We start from the raw sequence: 16,855 nt of genomic DNA, 5'->3' as shown, positions 1-16,855 counted from the left end.
ATATAATTTTATTACAAAAAAGTATTTTATCAAATCTAACTGCATAATGGCAATGAGGACTTTGATGTATCATATTTTCGTCCCTTTATTTTTACTCTCCCGTGTCCATAAAGGACTCAGCACATCAAACAGAAAGAAACATTCATTTTAGCACCATTCCTTTTCAAGAATGTTGAACCCATAGATAACATTGTAACAATATCGTAAGTCTCACAAGCTCAATAAATACACTGATTAATATACAAAGCATACATAAATAAAAAAAAACAACAGCAGTTCCACCAAACACAGAAGGACACTTAAGACGGAAACAGAAAAACCAACCAAAGGTGTGTTTTCCTACATTTTATTATTCACTCACTTTGGGTTTCAGATGTTGGATCTAATTGCACAGACTGACGAACGGCGTGGTTCGGTCTCTGCGATTAGATCCAAACGGCAATAAAATCAAAAATAATAATTAAAAAAAAAAACGTTTGCAGTCAAATGATCCCATGACGATCAGTTGTTGAAGCAGAAATCCTCCACGCTGTTGAGTTTGATGCTCTGCAGCTCCTGGCTGTCCAGTAGTCTGTAGCTGAACGAGACTCGGTTCACAAACCTGCCGCTGGACACCATCCTCACCACGGTGTTATCACAGCCGATCTTCATGTGCGCTGCAGGGGGGGAGGATGGGAGGGAGGGAGGAAGGGAGAGGTATGAGTTCCAGCAGGAGGGGTGTCTGCTGAGGAGATGTGTGTGTGTGTGTGTGTGTGGAAACTCACTGGGTCCGGTGAAGGAGATGCACAGGTCTGTGATGGGAAGCAGCTTAGACGTGTCGATGCCGTTTCCTCCTAACAGCTGCACGAAGTCTCCAGACTCTGCACATCCAGGAATCGACCGCTGAGGAAACCAACATGTGGTATTTAGACATTAGCTGCTGTGTGTGTGTGTGTTTGCATCCAGTAAATACACCATACACAACCTTTACCGCTGTGACATTTCCCAATGTGATTACATTTTTACTTAAAATACAATTTTTATCAATGTTTGGTCACATTAAAGTAAAGTTAGGGGCAGAATATATCATCACTGCACAGCATTCCACTCATGTGGTGACCTCACAAAGACATTTTAAGAAGAATGTGTCCATTTAACTTATTTATGCTGCTGTACAGAATGTTTCTTCTTGTCATCTCTAACAAACCTCTCCACCTTTTTTTTTAGCTTTCTACCGTGGTGACAAGTCACAACGAGATTTTACATGCATAACCACAGAGAGGCGCAGTCTGCTGGACGTGTCAAATATCTTAAATGTTCGATGCCTTGAATCATTTTCTGGACTGAAGTCACCGCGTACTGTGAGTTTTTACTTAAAATATCTGTCAGCTAAACAAAAACTGATCATATAAAATGTGTGCCACATTGTTAAATGTGAATATTATGCAGCTATAGGAGATCAAACAACAGATTTAAAAGCTACGAGTATGTAAAAGGAAGTGTTATCATTTAAGATTTAAAGGGAAGTTCACTTAAATCATCCAGTTTTCTCCCAAAACCTAAAGTTTAGTGACTCTGTTCACCTTTGGGAAGTTGTTGTAGTGTCCCAGGCTGAACTCTGAGATGTCGATGGCCACCGGGTAGATGATGGAGAAACTGCAGTTTCTGTGCTGCTGCGGGATCACCATGGTGTAACTGCCCTCTGGTGACTGGGAGATGACATTACAGGCTGCAGGGAGAGGGAAGCAGAGGGAACATAAGTTAGGGGATTTTTCATTGATGCTAAATTTGAAAAATTGTTGGCAATTGTTGGCAGAACTGTTGGTGCAGCGGATGACTAAACCTTCCCCCTGCCAGGCTTCCACCATCACCAGAGTCACACTTTAACTTGCGGCACAAATGGGCCGACAGCTGAAATGGCTTTTCATTGATTCAGATACTCACGGAAGGGGTTGATGTGTTTCCTGACTGTCAGGGTGAAGCTGCTGCCGGCGTTGTGGATGCGGAAGAAGACCATGGCCACATTCTGAGAGGAGCGTACGCTCCTCCTCAGCGAACCTGAGTCACAGTAATCCACGTAGCGCTCGTAGACCGGAAGCGGGTGATCCTGGGAGCTGGGGAACTTCTCTCCTTTCATCACCCAGCCGTCAAACACCTGGATGGGACACAGAGAGGAGCCGTGAGTGGGATGGTTCCTGCCGTGGGAAGGTGTTTAGTGTGTCAGGAGGGGGTCAGGGGCAGGTCACCGAACGTAAGCAGGTTAAACACAAGTGCTTTATGTCTAATCAGGAGGTTTTTCTAAGCTTAGTCCTGCAAGTTGACTGCAGCTCGGAGGCACGAAAACAACCACAGGCTGTCACACACACACACTTCATCACCAGGGATGACCAAACAGTGAGAGCCCACTGTGTGAAGCAGGCTGAGGGTGCTGCTGTGTGAGCTTACTGTGATGAAGTCTCCTCCCTTGCAGTCGATGTCCACGCTGTCGTAATCCACGCTGATCACTTCGTTGGGCTCTGCCATGAAGAACGCCACGCAGCTGAGATGAGGACGCTCTGCGGTGAAGGTGAACTGACCCTCCACAGCCACCATGTCCAGGCAGCCTGAAGGGCAACGTCACAGATCAGCATCATCACAGAAGATTCATTCCTGTTTGTTTTTTTTTTTCTGTATTTTTTGTCTTTCTGTTTGCCTGTAAAAATATTAAAAACTATTTTAAACCTGAAAGTTCTTGTTTTTAAAAGAGTATTTTACTTTTTATACATTTTTTAATATTTCGTTTTTTCTGTTTTTCTCAGTATTTAATTGCCAACAAAACCAATTTGGACAAAAAGTAGGAGAAATCCAGCCGCTGATTCTCTTTTTTTAAGAGATAAACAAATGTTAATTTTCCATTTTTAGCTCCACAAACAGTCTTTATAAGTTGTATTCTTCGGGACTTACGTAACGGTCGGCGGTACATTAACTCCTCAGGAATTTCTCTCTTCAGCTCCGAGTTGAAAAATGAATATAATTCATCTTTGGAGATGTCGTTGTTCTGCAGAGAGGAAGGAAAAGCAGGTAACGCTCAGTTCTCAGATGTTCTCTGATGAGTTTCATGATGCTTCTGACGTGTTGTTTTTTCCTCTTACCTCTATGTACCTGGAGTCTCCTTTGAGGACGCACAGACACAACACCAGAAAGAAGAGCTGCTCCCGGAACGTGCGCTCCATGACGCGCGGCTCACCTGCGCAGAGAGGGAAGTCTGAGCGGCTCCGCAGCCCTGACGGGCTTTTTATAGGAGCCGGATCCTGGAGCAGCTAAAGTGACATGGTCGCTGTCACCCACCGAGGACGCCCCCCCATCCCCCACTCACCCCTCCCTCTCCCACTCAATTACGTGCTTGTGACGAGGGCAAGTTCGGAGACAGAGGGAGCAGCTGACCACACGTCATCTTCCTGCAAACAAGTGATCCACGAGGTAAGACGCGTTTAATGTCAGGCACATGTTTGACTTTTGACTTCCAGCTGGACTACAATCCAGACCTGGAACAAAAACAAAAAACAATAGATTGTGTGTCCAGAAAATAATTTAAATTAAACTGTATTTATTTAAGTTACCGGTTTATTACGTTACCAGTAAAGCTATAGATTGCTCTGTGTATCGTTAATGGATGATTCCTGTTTATATCAGCTCACCTGCAGCTCACCTGATGGCTGTGATGTATCAGCTCACAGGGACAAAGTGTTTTTTATTTCAGAACGTATGTTTTTTTTTTAGTCACAAACACACTTTTCATTAGGCATACAAATACGAGCTGCTATTTGCATACAGACGTTTTCATCTGAAGAGTCATCAAGCCTATTTTCTGCCTCTTTGAAGCGGCCATAGAGGTTTTTATTTACCCAGTGAAGATGAGGGACTCTTCATTTGGGCCTGAGAGCCCTGGTTTGAATAGCAGAGGTCATTAAGTGCATGATGATGAAGCTTCATTAGGCTCCATCAAATCAGATGCTCCCCGCTGTGTCCTTCCTCTGGAAGTTATGTACATTATGTCCACTTTAGCAAATGAGATTCACATCTGAGCTGCAGCTCTTTGGACTAAATTGTCTTAATTTAGGACACTTATGCTTTCATTTGCTCTCTGACTTCTGAACAGTTTTTTTTAGTTTTACCTGATATTAGAGGAGCCACAGTCTAACACTAACACTACACAGGGTATATGATGCATTTACTGCCTTCAAAGAACACTGACAGCTCGTCTGTGAGTAGATGAGGATGCTGACGTGATGATGAGCTCGACCTCGGCAATGGACACTTAAAACTGGAGGTGAAAGGGATGGAGGAAGGTCACAGCTGACAAAGGTTTGCTAGCAATGGCACTTTGACGTGATTGGCTGACTGAGAACATGGCAACACCTAAATGGTTATACTGAGAGCTTTTATGGTGGATTAAAGTTTAAACAGTCAGCTAATGGTCAGCTAGCACTGCATCTGAATAAGAGATGATATGTCTGCACACCAGCAGCGATACCAGAGGGGGCAGTAGGGAGACAGAAACAAACAAGCATTTGCTTCTTATAGATCGGAACAGTTGTGGAATTCTGCAGAATTTTGCCTGAAAAGTGAATTAGTTTCTTGTGCTACACCTTAGCATGTAGTCTTAAAGGTAGGGTAGGAGATTTGGAAAACTCAGTGAGAGTCAGCCAGATTTCCAAAGTAAACACACGCCCCTTTCTCTCTGAGCTCACCCCAAAGCCACGCCTCCCAATCACATGGACGCGCATCACCTGAAGACGAGCTGCGGTCTGTGACTTCGGCCGTCATGCACGTACCTCTCTGGTGCACGCAGAGCAGGAAGAGAGTGACAACCAGACAATACTCCGCGCAGGGTCCACCCGGAGGATTGGCTGATGTTTTTAGCGTTTTATAGCTTCCACAGATGATTCATATTCTTCGTTTTAATGTGAAACTCCCGAACTAATCGGTTGCTATCGGATTGTAAAGAGAAGTTTTAACAAAAAGTGCATCAGGATGAAATCTCCTACCCGACCTTTAATGCCTATAAGATGTAACAATGATTGACCGGCCTCCATACACCTCTCCATCTCCACTGGTAGACTTCTGGCCCCCTTCAAACCCATGTACGTCAGTTTGTTCTAGTCATGTGACAACATGTCTTTTTACCTGTTCTCATTTGACAGTTAAAGCTGAATAAATGTTCCTCAAAAGCCTAAAAGCATTAACCCCGGCACCACACGGGTCGTTACAGTTTGCGAACATGCTGCCTCTCCTCACAGAGCCAGACGCTGTGACTGAGAAGCTGTGATCTGACTGCAGGAGCGTTTGCTATCTGCTCGCCCTGACACTGATGAAGAGCCCTCGCATTTAGACGAGAGGAATTCCATGTTTTCATTAATAAGAAAATTGCATTTCTTATCACTTCATAAACTGTCAGAGCTTATTGATAGTCGCCTGACTCCATGCGTCTGATGCTCCCTGGTCATGTAAAGGCTGGAGGAGGTGAGAGAAGGCCGGTCCGGGTTTGACTGCATTGTTTTCAGCTCACTGCTGCAGGTCTACCGGGCCGCGTCTCGACAGCGAACTTATTGCTTCTTTGTTCAGAACTTGGGCAGAAAAACCTTCATGAATAATATTTAAACAAATGCCACCACTTCTGCTGTGGCTGGAGAAGAGTATTTTTACTTAAAGGACCCACTGTGTAGCATTTAGTGACCTCTAGTGGTGACCAGGTAAACAGTGAACATTCTATTTAACACAAAAAATGCAAAAATCCCTCTGCTGTCACCTTGAAGCCACGTAAGCCATACATCCCTTCGTTGCCATAGTGACCAAACTCATGACTGAAGAGAAAGATGTGTGTGACAGCTTCGTGACCTCGGACCTTTATATGTGGCTGCACACTCACAAACACAACATGAAAGCCTCCTTAGTGCGTTAAGGTGTAGCGTAAGCCTGTGTGTGCGAGAGAAGGATTCAGTTCAGCCATGCATAATTCAGATTTAGAGAAAACAAAGGCCTGCTTATGTCATAACAGCGTATAAGCTACACATTCCTGCAAGTAAAGCAGAAGAGACTGAAATCCAGCTTCCTGGTAAACAGGATGAGAGCGTGCTCAGCATCTTTAGCTTCTCCCTCTATTTTCCCAGAAAGATATTTTTTTTTATCTGTGTGTGATAAACACACAACAACAGGCACTGAGCGTTCTCATCAGTTTGCTTTAAGAAATGCTGTCAAGCTGCAAAAAAACAAAACAAAAACATTCAGGCTGCAGAGAGGAACTCTCACTTACTGGGCTTCTCATGCCCTCTGCTGGCCAGCAGAGGTAACTGCAGTAAATTACATCCTATGATTTCCAATGAAGGTTTTTTCACATTCGCTTCAAACAAACACAAACGTTCAGTCAAACATAAAACAGCACAGAGATGTAAAGTCAAAGCTTTTATACTTCAAATTGGACATTTTCCAGTTAATTTACAGGGTGGTGTTTCTGATTAGTGTTTGTTTTGGAAATGCAGGGACTCACCTGAATCAATGTGGCTTATTATTATGATTAAAACATCTGTCTCTGCACATGTGTGTATGGAGGCTTGTAAACATGGCCAACATCCACATTTCTTTGAAATAGACTTATAGGAAAAGACAAAAGAAAAACATCATGCAAAGGTCATCCTGTGGAACTGAAGGTATAACACTGTGTGTGCAGTCTTTAATGTCCTCTGTGTGTTAAATGAGTCCTTTAAAGGTAGGGTAGGAGATTTTGAAAACTCACGCCCCTTTCTCTCTGAGCTCACCCCGAAGCCACGCCTCCCAATCACATGGACGCGCATCACCTGAAGACGACGTACCTCTCTGGTGCGCACAGAGCAGGAAGAGAGTGACAAGCAGCCAATACTCCGTGCAGGGTCCACCCGGAGGATTGGCTGATGTTTTTAGTGTTTTATAGCTTCAGATGATTCATATTCTTCGTTTTAATGAGAAACTGCCGAACTAATTGGTTGCTATCAGATTGTAAAGAGAGGTTACACTAATTTATTAGTGTATTAGCATCAGGATGAAATCTCCTACCCGACCTTTAAGGTGTCATTAAAGGCTTTAAAAGCAGCTGCCCTTCCTCTGCAAATCACATTCCCACTTCTAGGAATATGGACATATTATGGACAAGAACAGGCCGTGTGATTGGTTGACAACCACCTCTGTGGCTAAATGATGCGTTCAATGAGGCGACGACTGTGCTCTGTGATGAGAGAAATGATTTAATTTATACACACAGGAGTGAACAGCCGACGATCATCATCATAAATCATTATAATCTGCATTTTCATCTTATTTTGTCATTCATAGCACAAACATTACCTGCAGAGTTCATTCACAGCAGCACCAGTGAGGAGAGGTAACTAGAAAGTTGATGTAATTAACATGATCCAGCATGGCATCATACACGTTGGTTGGTGGGTGGTGTGTGCTAGACGGCAACAACATAAACTCTAATCTTCCTCTCTGGTTGAGTTGAGGACAGGCCAGGCTGTGTAGCTGGTTAAAATGCTAACCTACATCACAAAACTCATTCAGGATGCTGCTTCAGTGTCTGTTAGCGTAGCTGTTTAACAGAGAGAGATTTACAGAATGTATGATACAGCTCCAGCTCTTGGTTGAGCCTGAGTCCACCTAAACTCTTGGTTAATCCAAAAACAGGCAGAGGTTGAGTGGGAGTGGAGCTTAGGTGGGCACCCATCAGTTACTTGACATAACTTACAGTTTTGGCTTCATTTCTCAGCCCTTCTGGCACTGCTTCATTCTGGACAAATAGCTTCAGTCATGTTACATTTTCAGCAGTAGTGGAGGAAGTACTGAAGCTTGGTACTTAAGTAAAAGTACAAATAACCAGCAAAATATATACTCAAGTAAAGGTAGAAGTGCTACATCAACAATCCTACTTAAGTAAAAGTCTTAAGTACTTTTAAATGAACTTAAAGTATTCAAAGTAAAAGTACTCACACACCAAATATATATGATTGATTTCCATTGCAAAGGATGTGAACGGGTTAAAATAATCAAATGAAAATGGAGCATGTGTAGTTAATGTACATGTTCAGTCCAGAAGCAGCTATGGACAGGTCTGTGTGTCATGAGGCAGGCTGTGGGCATCAAGTGAACAGAGAGGCTGCTGATAACAAACAGGCATTCAGCATGTTTACTGTGTCAGTGTTCCTGCTGTAGATTCATGTTATGATTTATGTTAATCAGACATTAATGGATGGACCTGTGTTAGCAGACAGCAGCTAACTAGTTAGCTCACTGAGCCAGAGCACCGGCATCATGACTGAGGCTCATTATAGAAACACAGCTGGCAGCGTGACACCACCTCCATGCAGAGTCTGACCTCACATCAGTCCAGCACTGTGTTCATCACATGGAACAAGGAACTACAGACACTGTAGAAATGTAGTGGAGGACAAAGTACAGGTAACAGCTGCAGCATGGAGTCAGAGTAAGTAAAGTATAAATACATAAAAAAATTACTTAAGAACAGTAACAAAGTACAAATACTTAGTTACTTTCCACCACTACTACATGGCAGCCGTTGTACTTTAACAACTTGGTTTTTGACTTGTTTTGTAAACTATCTGAGCTCCTCCTCACTGTCCACTGTTGTGAGTGCAGACCTGAGAGTGTTGACATAACCTCGGTCTTCTTGTTTCCTCCCTCCTCTCTGCATGGTGAGGACACTAGGGCCGCACGGACACCGAGCCTGCGCGCTGATCCCAGAAGTTTACAGGCCGACATGAAACTCCACCATCCTGCAGTCGGTACCTGTGGAGCCCCGCGTAAAAGCCGCCAGACGAGTGAAGCCAGGGCGCACACGGCACGACACTGAAGTCTATGTACAAACATTCAGATTTGATTCTGACGGAGACATCATGTCGAGGGTTGGAGACATGAGTGGACTGCCCACGGAGGCGTTTTCTCTTAATGGACCTCCAAAGGTAGGAGCTCTGTGGAAGAACTTTACTCCTGTCATGTCCTTCTGTGAAAACACACACTCACACACCCCGCAGCTACAACTTCATACGCAATAATGAGACAAAAAAATCTTTTATTTAGGAATTTAAAGATAATTTGGTGGCAATAGTGCGTAAAAATGAGAAGAAGGGGTTATTTAAAGGCCTGTTTAAGCTTTATAAACCACAATCTGATTTATTTGGCCATATTTCAGCTGTTGTATGAGTATGATATGATTTAAAACATAATAATAATACTTGTATTTGGCTTAAAATCCAGTTATTGTCTGTGCAACTCTCAAAATATGAATTATTCACTGAAAATATAGCTGCTGTGTAAATGAGTGTATGTTTTATCCTGTCCAATGTGGATATACAGTCTGTGTCTGTGTGTGTGTGTGTCTGTGTGTCTGTGTGTGTGTGTGTGGCCAGCAGAGGGCCGCCTCAGCAGAAGTTATGGCACTGCTTAGAGAGAGAAGTGGGGTCCAGGGACTGGGCAGTGCTGTCAGACAGGTTAAAGCCCGTTTTTAGGTCCTTTCATTAAGCACACAGCTTTTACCGTGTTGTTTTATACACTGTTTGGAGGTTTAATGTCGATGTGTGATAGATATTGAGCATAGTATTGAAGTTTATTGTCAGAACAGCTGGTACAGACTGAGGGCACGGCTCGTCTTCTTCCAGTCCTCAGACTTTCTGTGTGTTTGTGTGGTTCCTGTGGCCGAACTGGATGGAGTGATGCTGATCTCCACACAGACATGAGCCAACAGTGATGAGGTGCTTCTCTGTGTCCCTGTGTATCAGACTCCTAACAGCTCTAAAGGTTTTGTGTATGGAAACAACAGCAGTGGTTAAATCTGGCACTGGAAACAGGCAGCGTCTACATGTGGATGTGCGCCTTCTTGTGGTCTTGTGAATAACTGCATGTCAAACACTGTTCATAGACACAAAAGGTGAGGTGGCCTGATTTAGCATCTTGTGAGGATTTATTTGTGCATTATTCTGGCATCTTCTCGGGCGCGTTCATTCATTTTGACTGGCATAAAGAGGAACAGGAAGATGGCTGCTGCTCAAAGGACAGGCTGAATATGAACAGACATCTTGACCTTCCTCCATAACAGCACCCATCTCATCCAGAATTATTACATTATTCCATTATTATTGAAGTTCTACAGTAGCATGTAGACAAAAGTGAGGACATGACAATAATCCAGATATTTGTATTTTTAGAGTAGCTTTGGTTAAAAGCTCTTAAAATAGCCTGTTAATTAACCACCCTGCAGTATTTGTAGAATCATTTATGGATTGTTTAATATAAAATTGTGAATAAATTTCAGGTTAACAAGGAAATATGTGAAAGAAACACAACCTGAGAATGTTTGGCAACATTTCTTCCATCGATTTTACTGTTCCACCATCAGTTTAATTTAATTGATAATCTTCCAGTAGTTCAGCATGAAAAATTAATGTGTTAAACATTAAGGCTGCACTTTAAACATGCTGTATGGCACCACAGTGTAACTTAATCAATTGAGTGGGGTGTCATTGTCTTCATTGATCAGCTGAGAAAACAGGCAGATGAATCAATAATAATCAAATTAATAATAATAATAATCAGTTCACACACACACACACACACACAGGTGAGTTGATATGAAGAAATCTAAGCAGTACTATAAGACTGTTTTCCTCCATCACTGTCAGCATTATGTCTAATTGTGATGCGTTCACTGACCCTGCAGTCAGAGCTGGGGCCTCAGGGGAGATTAGAGGGTCACACAGTGATATAATGTTAGTGTGATGGGGAGAGAAAGGGAGTGAGAGGGGGAGGAGGGGGGAGGAGAGATGGGGAGGGGGGGGGGTGGACCGCGGCCAATGATCGGCAGCCTGAATAACTAAAGTGGAGATTTCATAAAGCCAGTTTACTCTCCACAGGCCGAAAACGTGACAGAGGATGAGGCGGATATGAGTCGATGAAGAGGAGCAGCCGGTCCGGTTATTCATTTTAGGCTGATTTCATAGATGCGCTGGCGGGCGGTGCAGAGGCCATCAGCGATGTTTGGATCGTCCTCAGTGTGACATCAAAACCCGACGTCCTGCACTGAGGAGGCTGAGGAGGCTGAGGAGGGACGGGATCCGCCGGACGCGTGAATCCAACCCGCACCTTCCCTCCCTTCATGTTCTCTGACGGAGGAGAGAGGAGCAGCCGATGCCCGGAGACAGCGGCAGCGCGCGTGGACGACAGGAAGGTGGTACCCAAGTGTCGGTGTTTGTGATCAGGGACCCTGACTGCTGCTGCTGCTGCTGAGGCATGGGCTGCGCTCCCAGTATCCACGTCTCTCAGAGCGGCGTGATCTACTGCCGGGACTCGGACGAATCCAACTCACCGCACCAGACCACCACCATCTCCCAGGGCACCGCGGCCACGCTGCACGGGCTCTTCATCAAGACCGATGCGGCCGAGACCATCCCCTCCGTCATCACCTACCAGAGCCGGCACTCGCGCAACAACTCGTACCGTAAGGAGAACAGCGGTGGACACATCCGCATCGAGGCCGAGACGCAGACCAGCCACGCCAGCGTCAAGGTACGGTGCACAGCCGCGAGCCACGCAGGAGGAGGAAGAGGAGGAAGAGGAGGAGGAGGAGGGGAGGCCTGTTTGTTTGTGTTTGTCGGAGGAGGCCTGAGCTCATTCACTGCCAGCATCAATCAATGCATCACAGCTGATCCTGCAGCCTGTTGCAGCGCATCACATCTGCTTCAGTGCTGCTGCTTCATATCCACGCTCATAGAATCCACACACACACACACACACACACACACACACACACACACACAATGGCATCAGGATGCAGCCGATTACACATGATAGTCACTCATTGTGTGCTCACACTGGACTCCACACAGACATCATACATGTGCTTACAAACAAAGAATAAACGTGTCTAATCAGTCAGTCTGAGCGGAGAGGATGCACCCACGTGCCAGAGGTCAAAGGATCATCTGCGGCGTGACAGCTGCTCAGATCTGTAGGTTAGTTCCCCGATAGTTCCTCGATTAATGGCTCAAACGTCACCCTTACTGCCAGTTTTCCTGCTTCCTCAGCAGACTGTAAAGTAACATTGACTTGCTCTGAAGTTGATGAGCCAGTTCACAGGGAGCTCTGCTCCATTAGAAGCAGCGGACCTAAAGCCGACCCCGCTCCTCTCTTTGCAGCTTTTCCCTCTCGTATAGTTTGTTTGTGTTTCGCTTGTTGATGGATCCCTGTCATGAGGAAGCATGTGAACAGATACTTCTTCATATTTATGATTGAACCCCAGAGGATAAAGCTGTGTTTTGTTAGGAAGTAGTGCAGCACATGATCCTGTCATCAGACCCTCGGAGCGCATTAACCCCTTCAGCCCTTTTAAGCTTGTGTGTCTGGTTTCTGGCAGCTGTCCTTAACAGTCACCTGTGTGAGAAAATGAATGAAAACACAGTTGGATACTTTATATAGATTTTTGTCATGAGTTCAGTGCAGCACCGATTGTGTGTGTGTGTGTGTGTGTGTGTGTGTGGGTCAGCTGTTCCTCTGCTCTCCCTCCTATCACCGAGGATCAATAGTACCATTTATTATTAAAACCATCTGCCTACAGGATCTTGATGATGTGCCATGGTGTTGATCACACTCCCTCGCGCTGTGTGTGTCTGTGTGTGTGTATGTGTTTATATACACAAGTCGTTTGTTTACCCCTCTGGTCAGGGGTGCGAACAGTCACATGTAGCGGGGCTGACGCTGGTGGCCCGTACACAGACCCCTGCAGGCCCTTTTTTTTTACAAACAACGTGAACTCACCGAAGCGTACGAGGGTTCAGAGGTCAACGTGTAACCTAACTTGGCCTGACTGAACACAAAGAGCACAAGTGATTGATAAGTGAATGGCCTACAGTGTTTCAGCAGCAGCTAAGGACACCGTCCACAAAGACTTGCTGTTTATCGTGCTGTCACCTCAGGCGCTGTTGGACGATCTGTAGCGTTACCGATGTCCTCTGTTAGCTCTTTGAGTTCTCAGAGATCAATGTAGTCGAAAGCCTGTATCCTTTATGATGTATCAAAAACAAAGCAGCCCCTCATAGCTTTATGTAATCGCTCTCACCTTAGACAATATCTCAGGTTATTGATCTTATCCACACACTTCAGTGAGGCCTTGCACCGCAGCAGCAGCAGGTAGCACAAAGGATTCATGACACTACTTCTCACTGTGTTGATGTTTAGGTTGATGTAATCCATGCTAAAAGAGGACTGGACACTCTGTCCAGACAGATCTAGGCTGAACCTAGCGAGCTACACCTGGGAGGTGCAGGAAAACAGAACACGAGGTCAGAAGTTCAGAAAGCAGCGGTGCTGGATGAATGCAGATCCTGAGACTCCTGAGTGAAGCTCCAGCATGTTGCCTGATTGATTGGATTGATTGGATTGATTGGATTCTGGTTATTCTACATAAATGTAATCATGTGTCATAGTTTTTTTATGATCAGGAGGATCAGGATCATGGAGGTGGCTCTCTCCTAACTTCTTTAACACATCATCCCCATTCACAGCCTGACAGCCTACCAGACACAGACAGTCTGGAGATCATTTTTTAAATGATGCACTGTATTCTCTGTGAGCGCCTTCTGCAGACATTTTGTCTGTTGGTAGCACTGAAACCAGCCGTCGCCATGTGGCTCTGTTGAACTGGCTTTGTGGTATATCCGCCTGGGACTCTGCTGCTGTTTGCTCAGAATTCGTCCTCATTATTGATCAGTTTTGACCAACGTTTAACCTCTGGTCCACAGTGAGTGTGTGTGTCTGACATCTTGTGTGAGAGACAGCGCTCTTAAAGATAAGACTCTTCAGATTTACCCGTGTATTTAGTCTGAGGTTGGATTCAGCAGGAGGAATGTCATCCAGGCTGTGAAGTGGAAAATAGTTTGAATGTTGGACTGTTTACAGGAACCTCACAGCGGTTCCTGTAGGTGTGTGTGTGTGTGTGTGTTTACATGCATGGGATCTCATTGAAGCTTAGTCTGGACTCCTTTTCAGGGCAGGAAAGAAGAATGAGCAGTAAAATATTTGACGTTTGTAGCTCAAATTGTGGATCTGTGTTTATCCTCACAGCATCTTTGACTTCATTGACTTCTTACGATCACCACTTCCTGTTGGAAACTGGGGCCACAGTGACACTTTGATGCATCTTGTGTAGTCTCCAAAATGTCTTTCTGCAACAAGTACAGACGCCATGACACAGGGCGGGACTGAGGCCTGCTTGCTTCTCACTCAGGTTAGGCATTAAAGGTTAGGTGTAGGTAGAGAGCACACACTTTCATAATATTTCAAGCACATTTAATAAGACCAAACTTTCCCATCTGCCACCTTTATTCCCGCTCAAAAGACTTCTGACCTCTGCCTTATTTGAATATGACCCCAAGTGGTCCAGATTTCTTCAGTCTCAAATGAGACTTGGAACCCAGGTCTTCCCAAAATCACAGACGTTGTGATGCTCTTTGCGTGACCTCACGTTCTTCTGACGTCCTGTCAGCCACACCTCTGCCTTTGCTGGACAATTAACAAGCTGCACACACACATCATCTGTGTCAAACAGTCCTCAAACTGCAGGAAAACCCCACAGTTTATGTCAGATTACAGGACTGCAGAGCCAACATCGAGTATATCAAAGGGATTTAATCCACTACAGTTACACTCCATTGTGCTCTTACTGCTAACGTGAAGATGAAGTCTGAAGGTTGTTGTCTAGAAGCTCACGTCTGAAGCTCAAACAATCGCAGAGAGCTTATCGCTGACAGAAGTCTGACAGATAAGGAGAGAGAGGCCGACCTCCAGCCGCTGCAGAAGGCCACCTGCGCCTCAGATAAGAACGCCGAGGGCTGCTGTGCACAGTGATTAGGAACACACTGCGGCGCAGGCTTGGTGTTTATCTGGCAATATATGGTGCAGACATGCTGTAAACCTCAGAACGACGTCATCCTGTATCTCTCCTGATTTCTAAACTTTCAAAGTAAGAGCCTCTGTCGAGGTCAGAAACACACGCCACTCTTTTTTTTCTTTTTTTTGTTGGCCTGTAAGTGTAAACACGTCTTTCTGTTCTCCCGCCATAACGTAAACGAGCCCATTTCAAACACCTCCAGAGGAACACGTTAAACACACTTTGTTGAGTTTAATGCAATCAGAAGAATAAACTGCTCTATTAAACGCGCTCGCACTCACAGCGGTGTTTAATCACAACATACCTGCAGCTCCACTGAAGCAATTAAGGCTTTATTTATACGGCACCTTTCAAAGCCAACAGTGCACAAAGACAGAGGAGAGAGGGACCGACTCCCAGATGAAGGCAGAGCCACGGCAGGAGTATTTGGTGTTTGTGATTTCAGGCAGGTGTTGCAGACGTGAATCATGCGCATGCTTTTCTGACCCACAATCCTCTGGACAGGGTCGCACGGCTGAATTGATGACTGTAACTGTGCTGTTGGAAGCTGGAGTGAGGCTCTGTCTTCTTCAGCTGTTTTTAGAAGTCTGAATGTGACCCAGGTGAATCCCAGGAGAGAGAGAGAGAGTGGCACACAGAGCATCACAGTTGTCGCTCCACGCCGTTCTACCTCGGTTTATGTTGTCTTATCCGTGGATTCTTGTTTTCTGGACCCATCAGCGCTCCATGTATGAGCATAGATCATTTTATTTATTCATTACATCCATAAATAAAAAGCTGCTTTGTGGCATTTATAGGCTTCTGATTCTGAGAAAAACAAAAACATTTGCTGCTTTCTGTTCCCTCAAACTGTCTGCTTGACAGTTTAACATCTTTTATGATAGATTCATTTCTCATTATCAGTGAACAGGCATGTTTTTCTCATAGTTATTCTTATGTTGAGTGGTTTGATTTTTATCTCCTGTCGCCTCTCAGCTGTGCTGTCAGCCATTTTTCTCCATCCATCTTGTTTCTCCTTTTAACCCTAAGAAGTGTGTGTGTGTGTGTAAATCTTCCATGCCTTGTTTTCCGTCTCCCTCCGGTTTTTGTCACCGGATCTTAAGAATACATGTGTCCAATGACGGCGTCCTGCCCCCCCCCCCCCCCCCCCCCCCCCCCCCACACACAACACGCCCTCCATCATCTGCTGACTGATCTTCCTCCAGACTGGTGATGAAGTGAAGTGTCGCTGCTGCTTCTTCTGCCTTCCTTCCTGCTCTGTTTCACATCTGGCTGCGTCGCCCGCAAGTAAAACACGATCACTCATCTTCTCATGAAGCCAAGCCTGAACTATAGTTCACTGTAATATATATATATTTGGAGGCTCTGATTCAGCTCCCCACCCGGTCTTTCTCACAGAGCATGTTGACCTCCTTCCTTTTTGTCCTTTTAGACCACAGTACGACGGCTGACAGTGACTCCTGCTCAGAGTCAAACAGCTGTGACCTGAGGACCAAAATGTCAACACACTCCTTTGGGTCTGCAAAAAAACAAACTGAGTCTGGTGGATACATTTAGCAGAGCGAGCTAATTTAGGCATCAAACTGCCATGTGCTCCTCTAGTGGCTTTAACAGAGGACCCACCACTTTTTTTTCTTGTTGATCGACAGATCCGAGTCAAATTTTTTAAGACTTCACCTCCAGGTTTGAGAAATGAAACCACTGGAGAGGTATCATAAGCTGCAGTCCCCCCCCATGAGTCACTGCTCATAGACCTCCATGTTAAAATGTCCAAGATTACAGCAGAAATATGGACAACGGGTCCACTCGTGCTCCACTTCTTTGCCTGTATTTGAATTAACCAGGAGTTCAGGTGGACTCAGCTCCTCAGAAGCCTCACAGGAGGTTTGTCCATCTACTGTGACTGTCAGA

The 16,855-nt window shown here is 45.0% G+C and overlaps 2 protein-coding genes across 4 annotated transcripts in view; one reads left to right on the top strand and one right to left on the bottom strand.

The window, feature by feature from the left end:
- Positions 1 to 501: 501 nt before the first annotated feature.
- crhbp (corticotropin releasing hormone binding protein) lies at positions 502 to 3,200 on the bottom strand. The gene is made up of 7 exons (XM_028418203.1): positions 3,111 to 3,200; positions 2,923 to 3,016; positions 2,425 to 2,582; positions 1,924 to 2,134; positions 1,563 to 1,708; positions 765 to 882; positions 502 to 656 (listed from the first exon to the last, which is right to left on the bottom strand). Exons 1-7 carry the CDS (start codon positions 3,189 to 3,191, stop codon positions 502 to 504), a joined length of 963 nt encoding a protein of 320 aa, XP_028274004.1. The 5' UTR covers positions 3,192 to 3,200.
- A 5,601-nt stretch (positions 3,201 to 8,801) lies between these two features.
- The window catches only part of pde8b (phosphodiesterase 8B), a 29,918-nt gene continuing 21,864 nt past the window's right edge, over positions 8,802 to 16,855 (top strand). For 2 of the 3 annotated variants that reach the window (XM_028418361.1, XM_028418363.1), the window contains exon 1: positions 10,880 to 11,565. In XM_028418361.1, coding sequence (XP_028274162.1) covers positions 11,290 to 11,565 — 276 coding nt within the window. In that variant the 5' untranslated portion in view covers positions 10,880 to 11,289. Of the gene's footprint in view, positions 8,967 to 10,879; positions 11,566 to 16,855 lie in introns of those variants that run through there. The other variant, XM_028418362.1, reaches the window with a different exon arrangement.

Source organism: Parambassis ranga, chromosome 12, assembly GCF_900634625.1.
Source record: "Parambassis ranga chromosome 12, fParRan2.1, whole genome shotgun sequence".
NCBI lineage: Eukaryota > Metazoa > Chordata > Actinopteri > Ambassidae > Parambassis > Parambassis ranga.
This window is presented reverse-complemented; position numbering and strand designations above follow the sequence as displayed.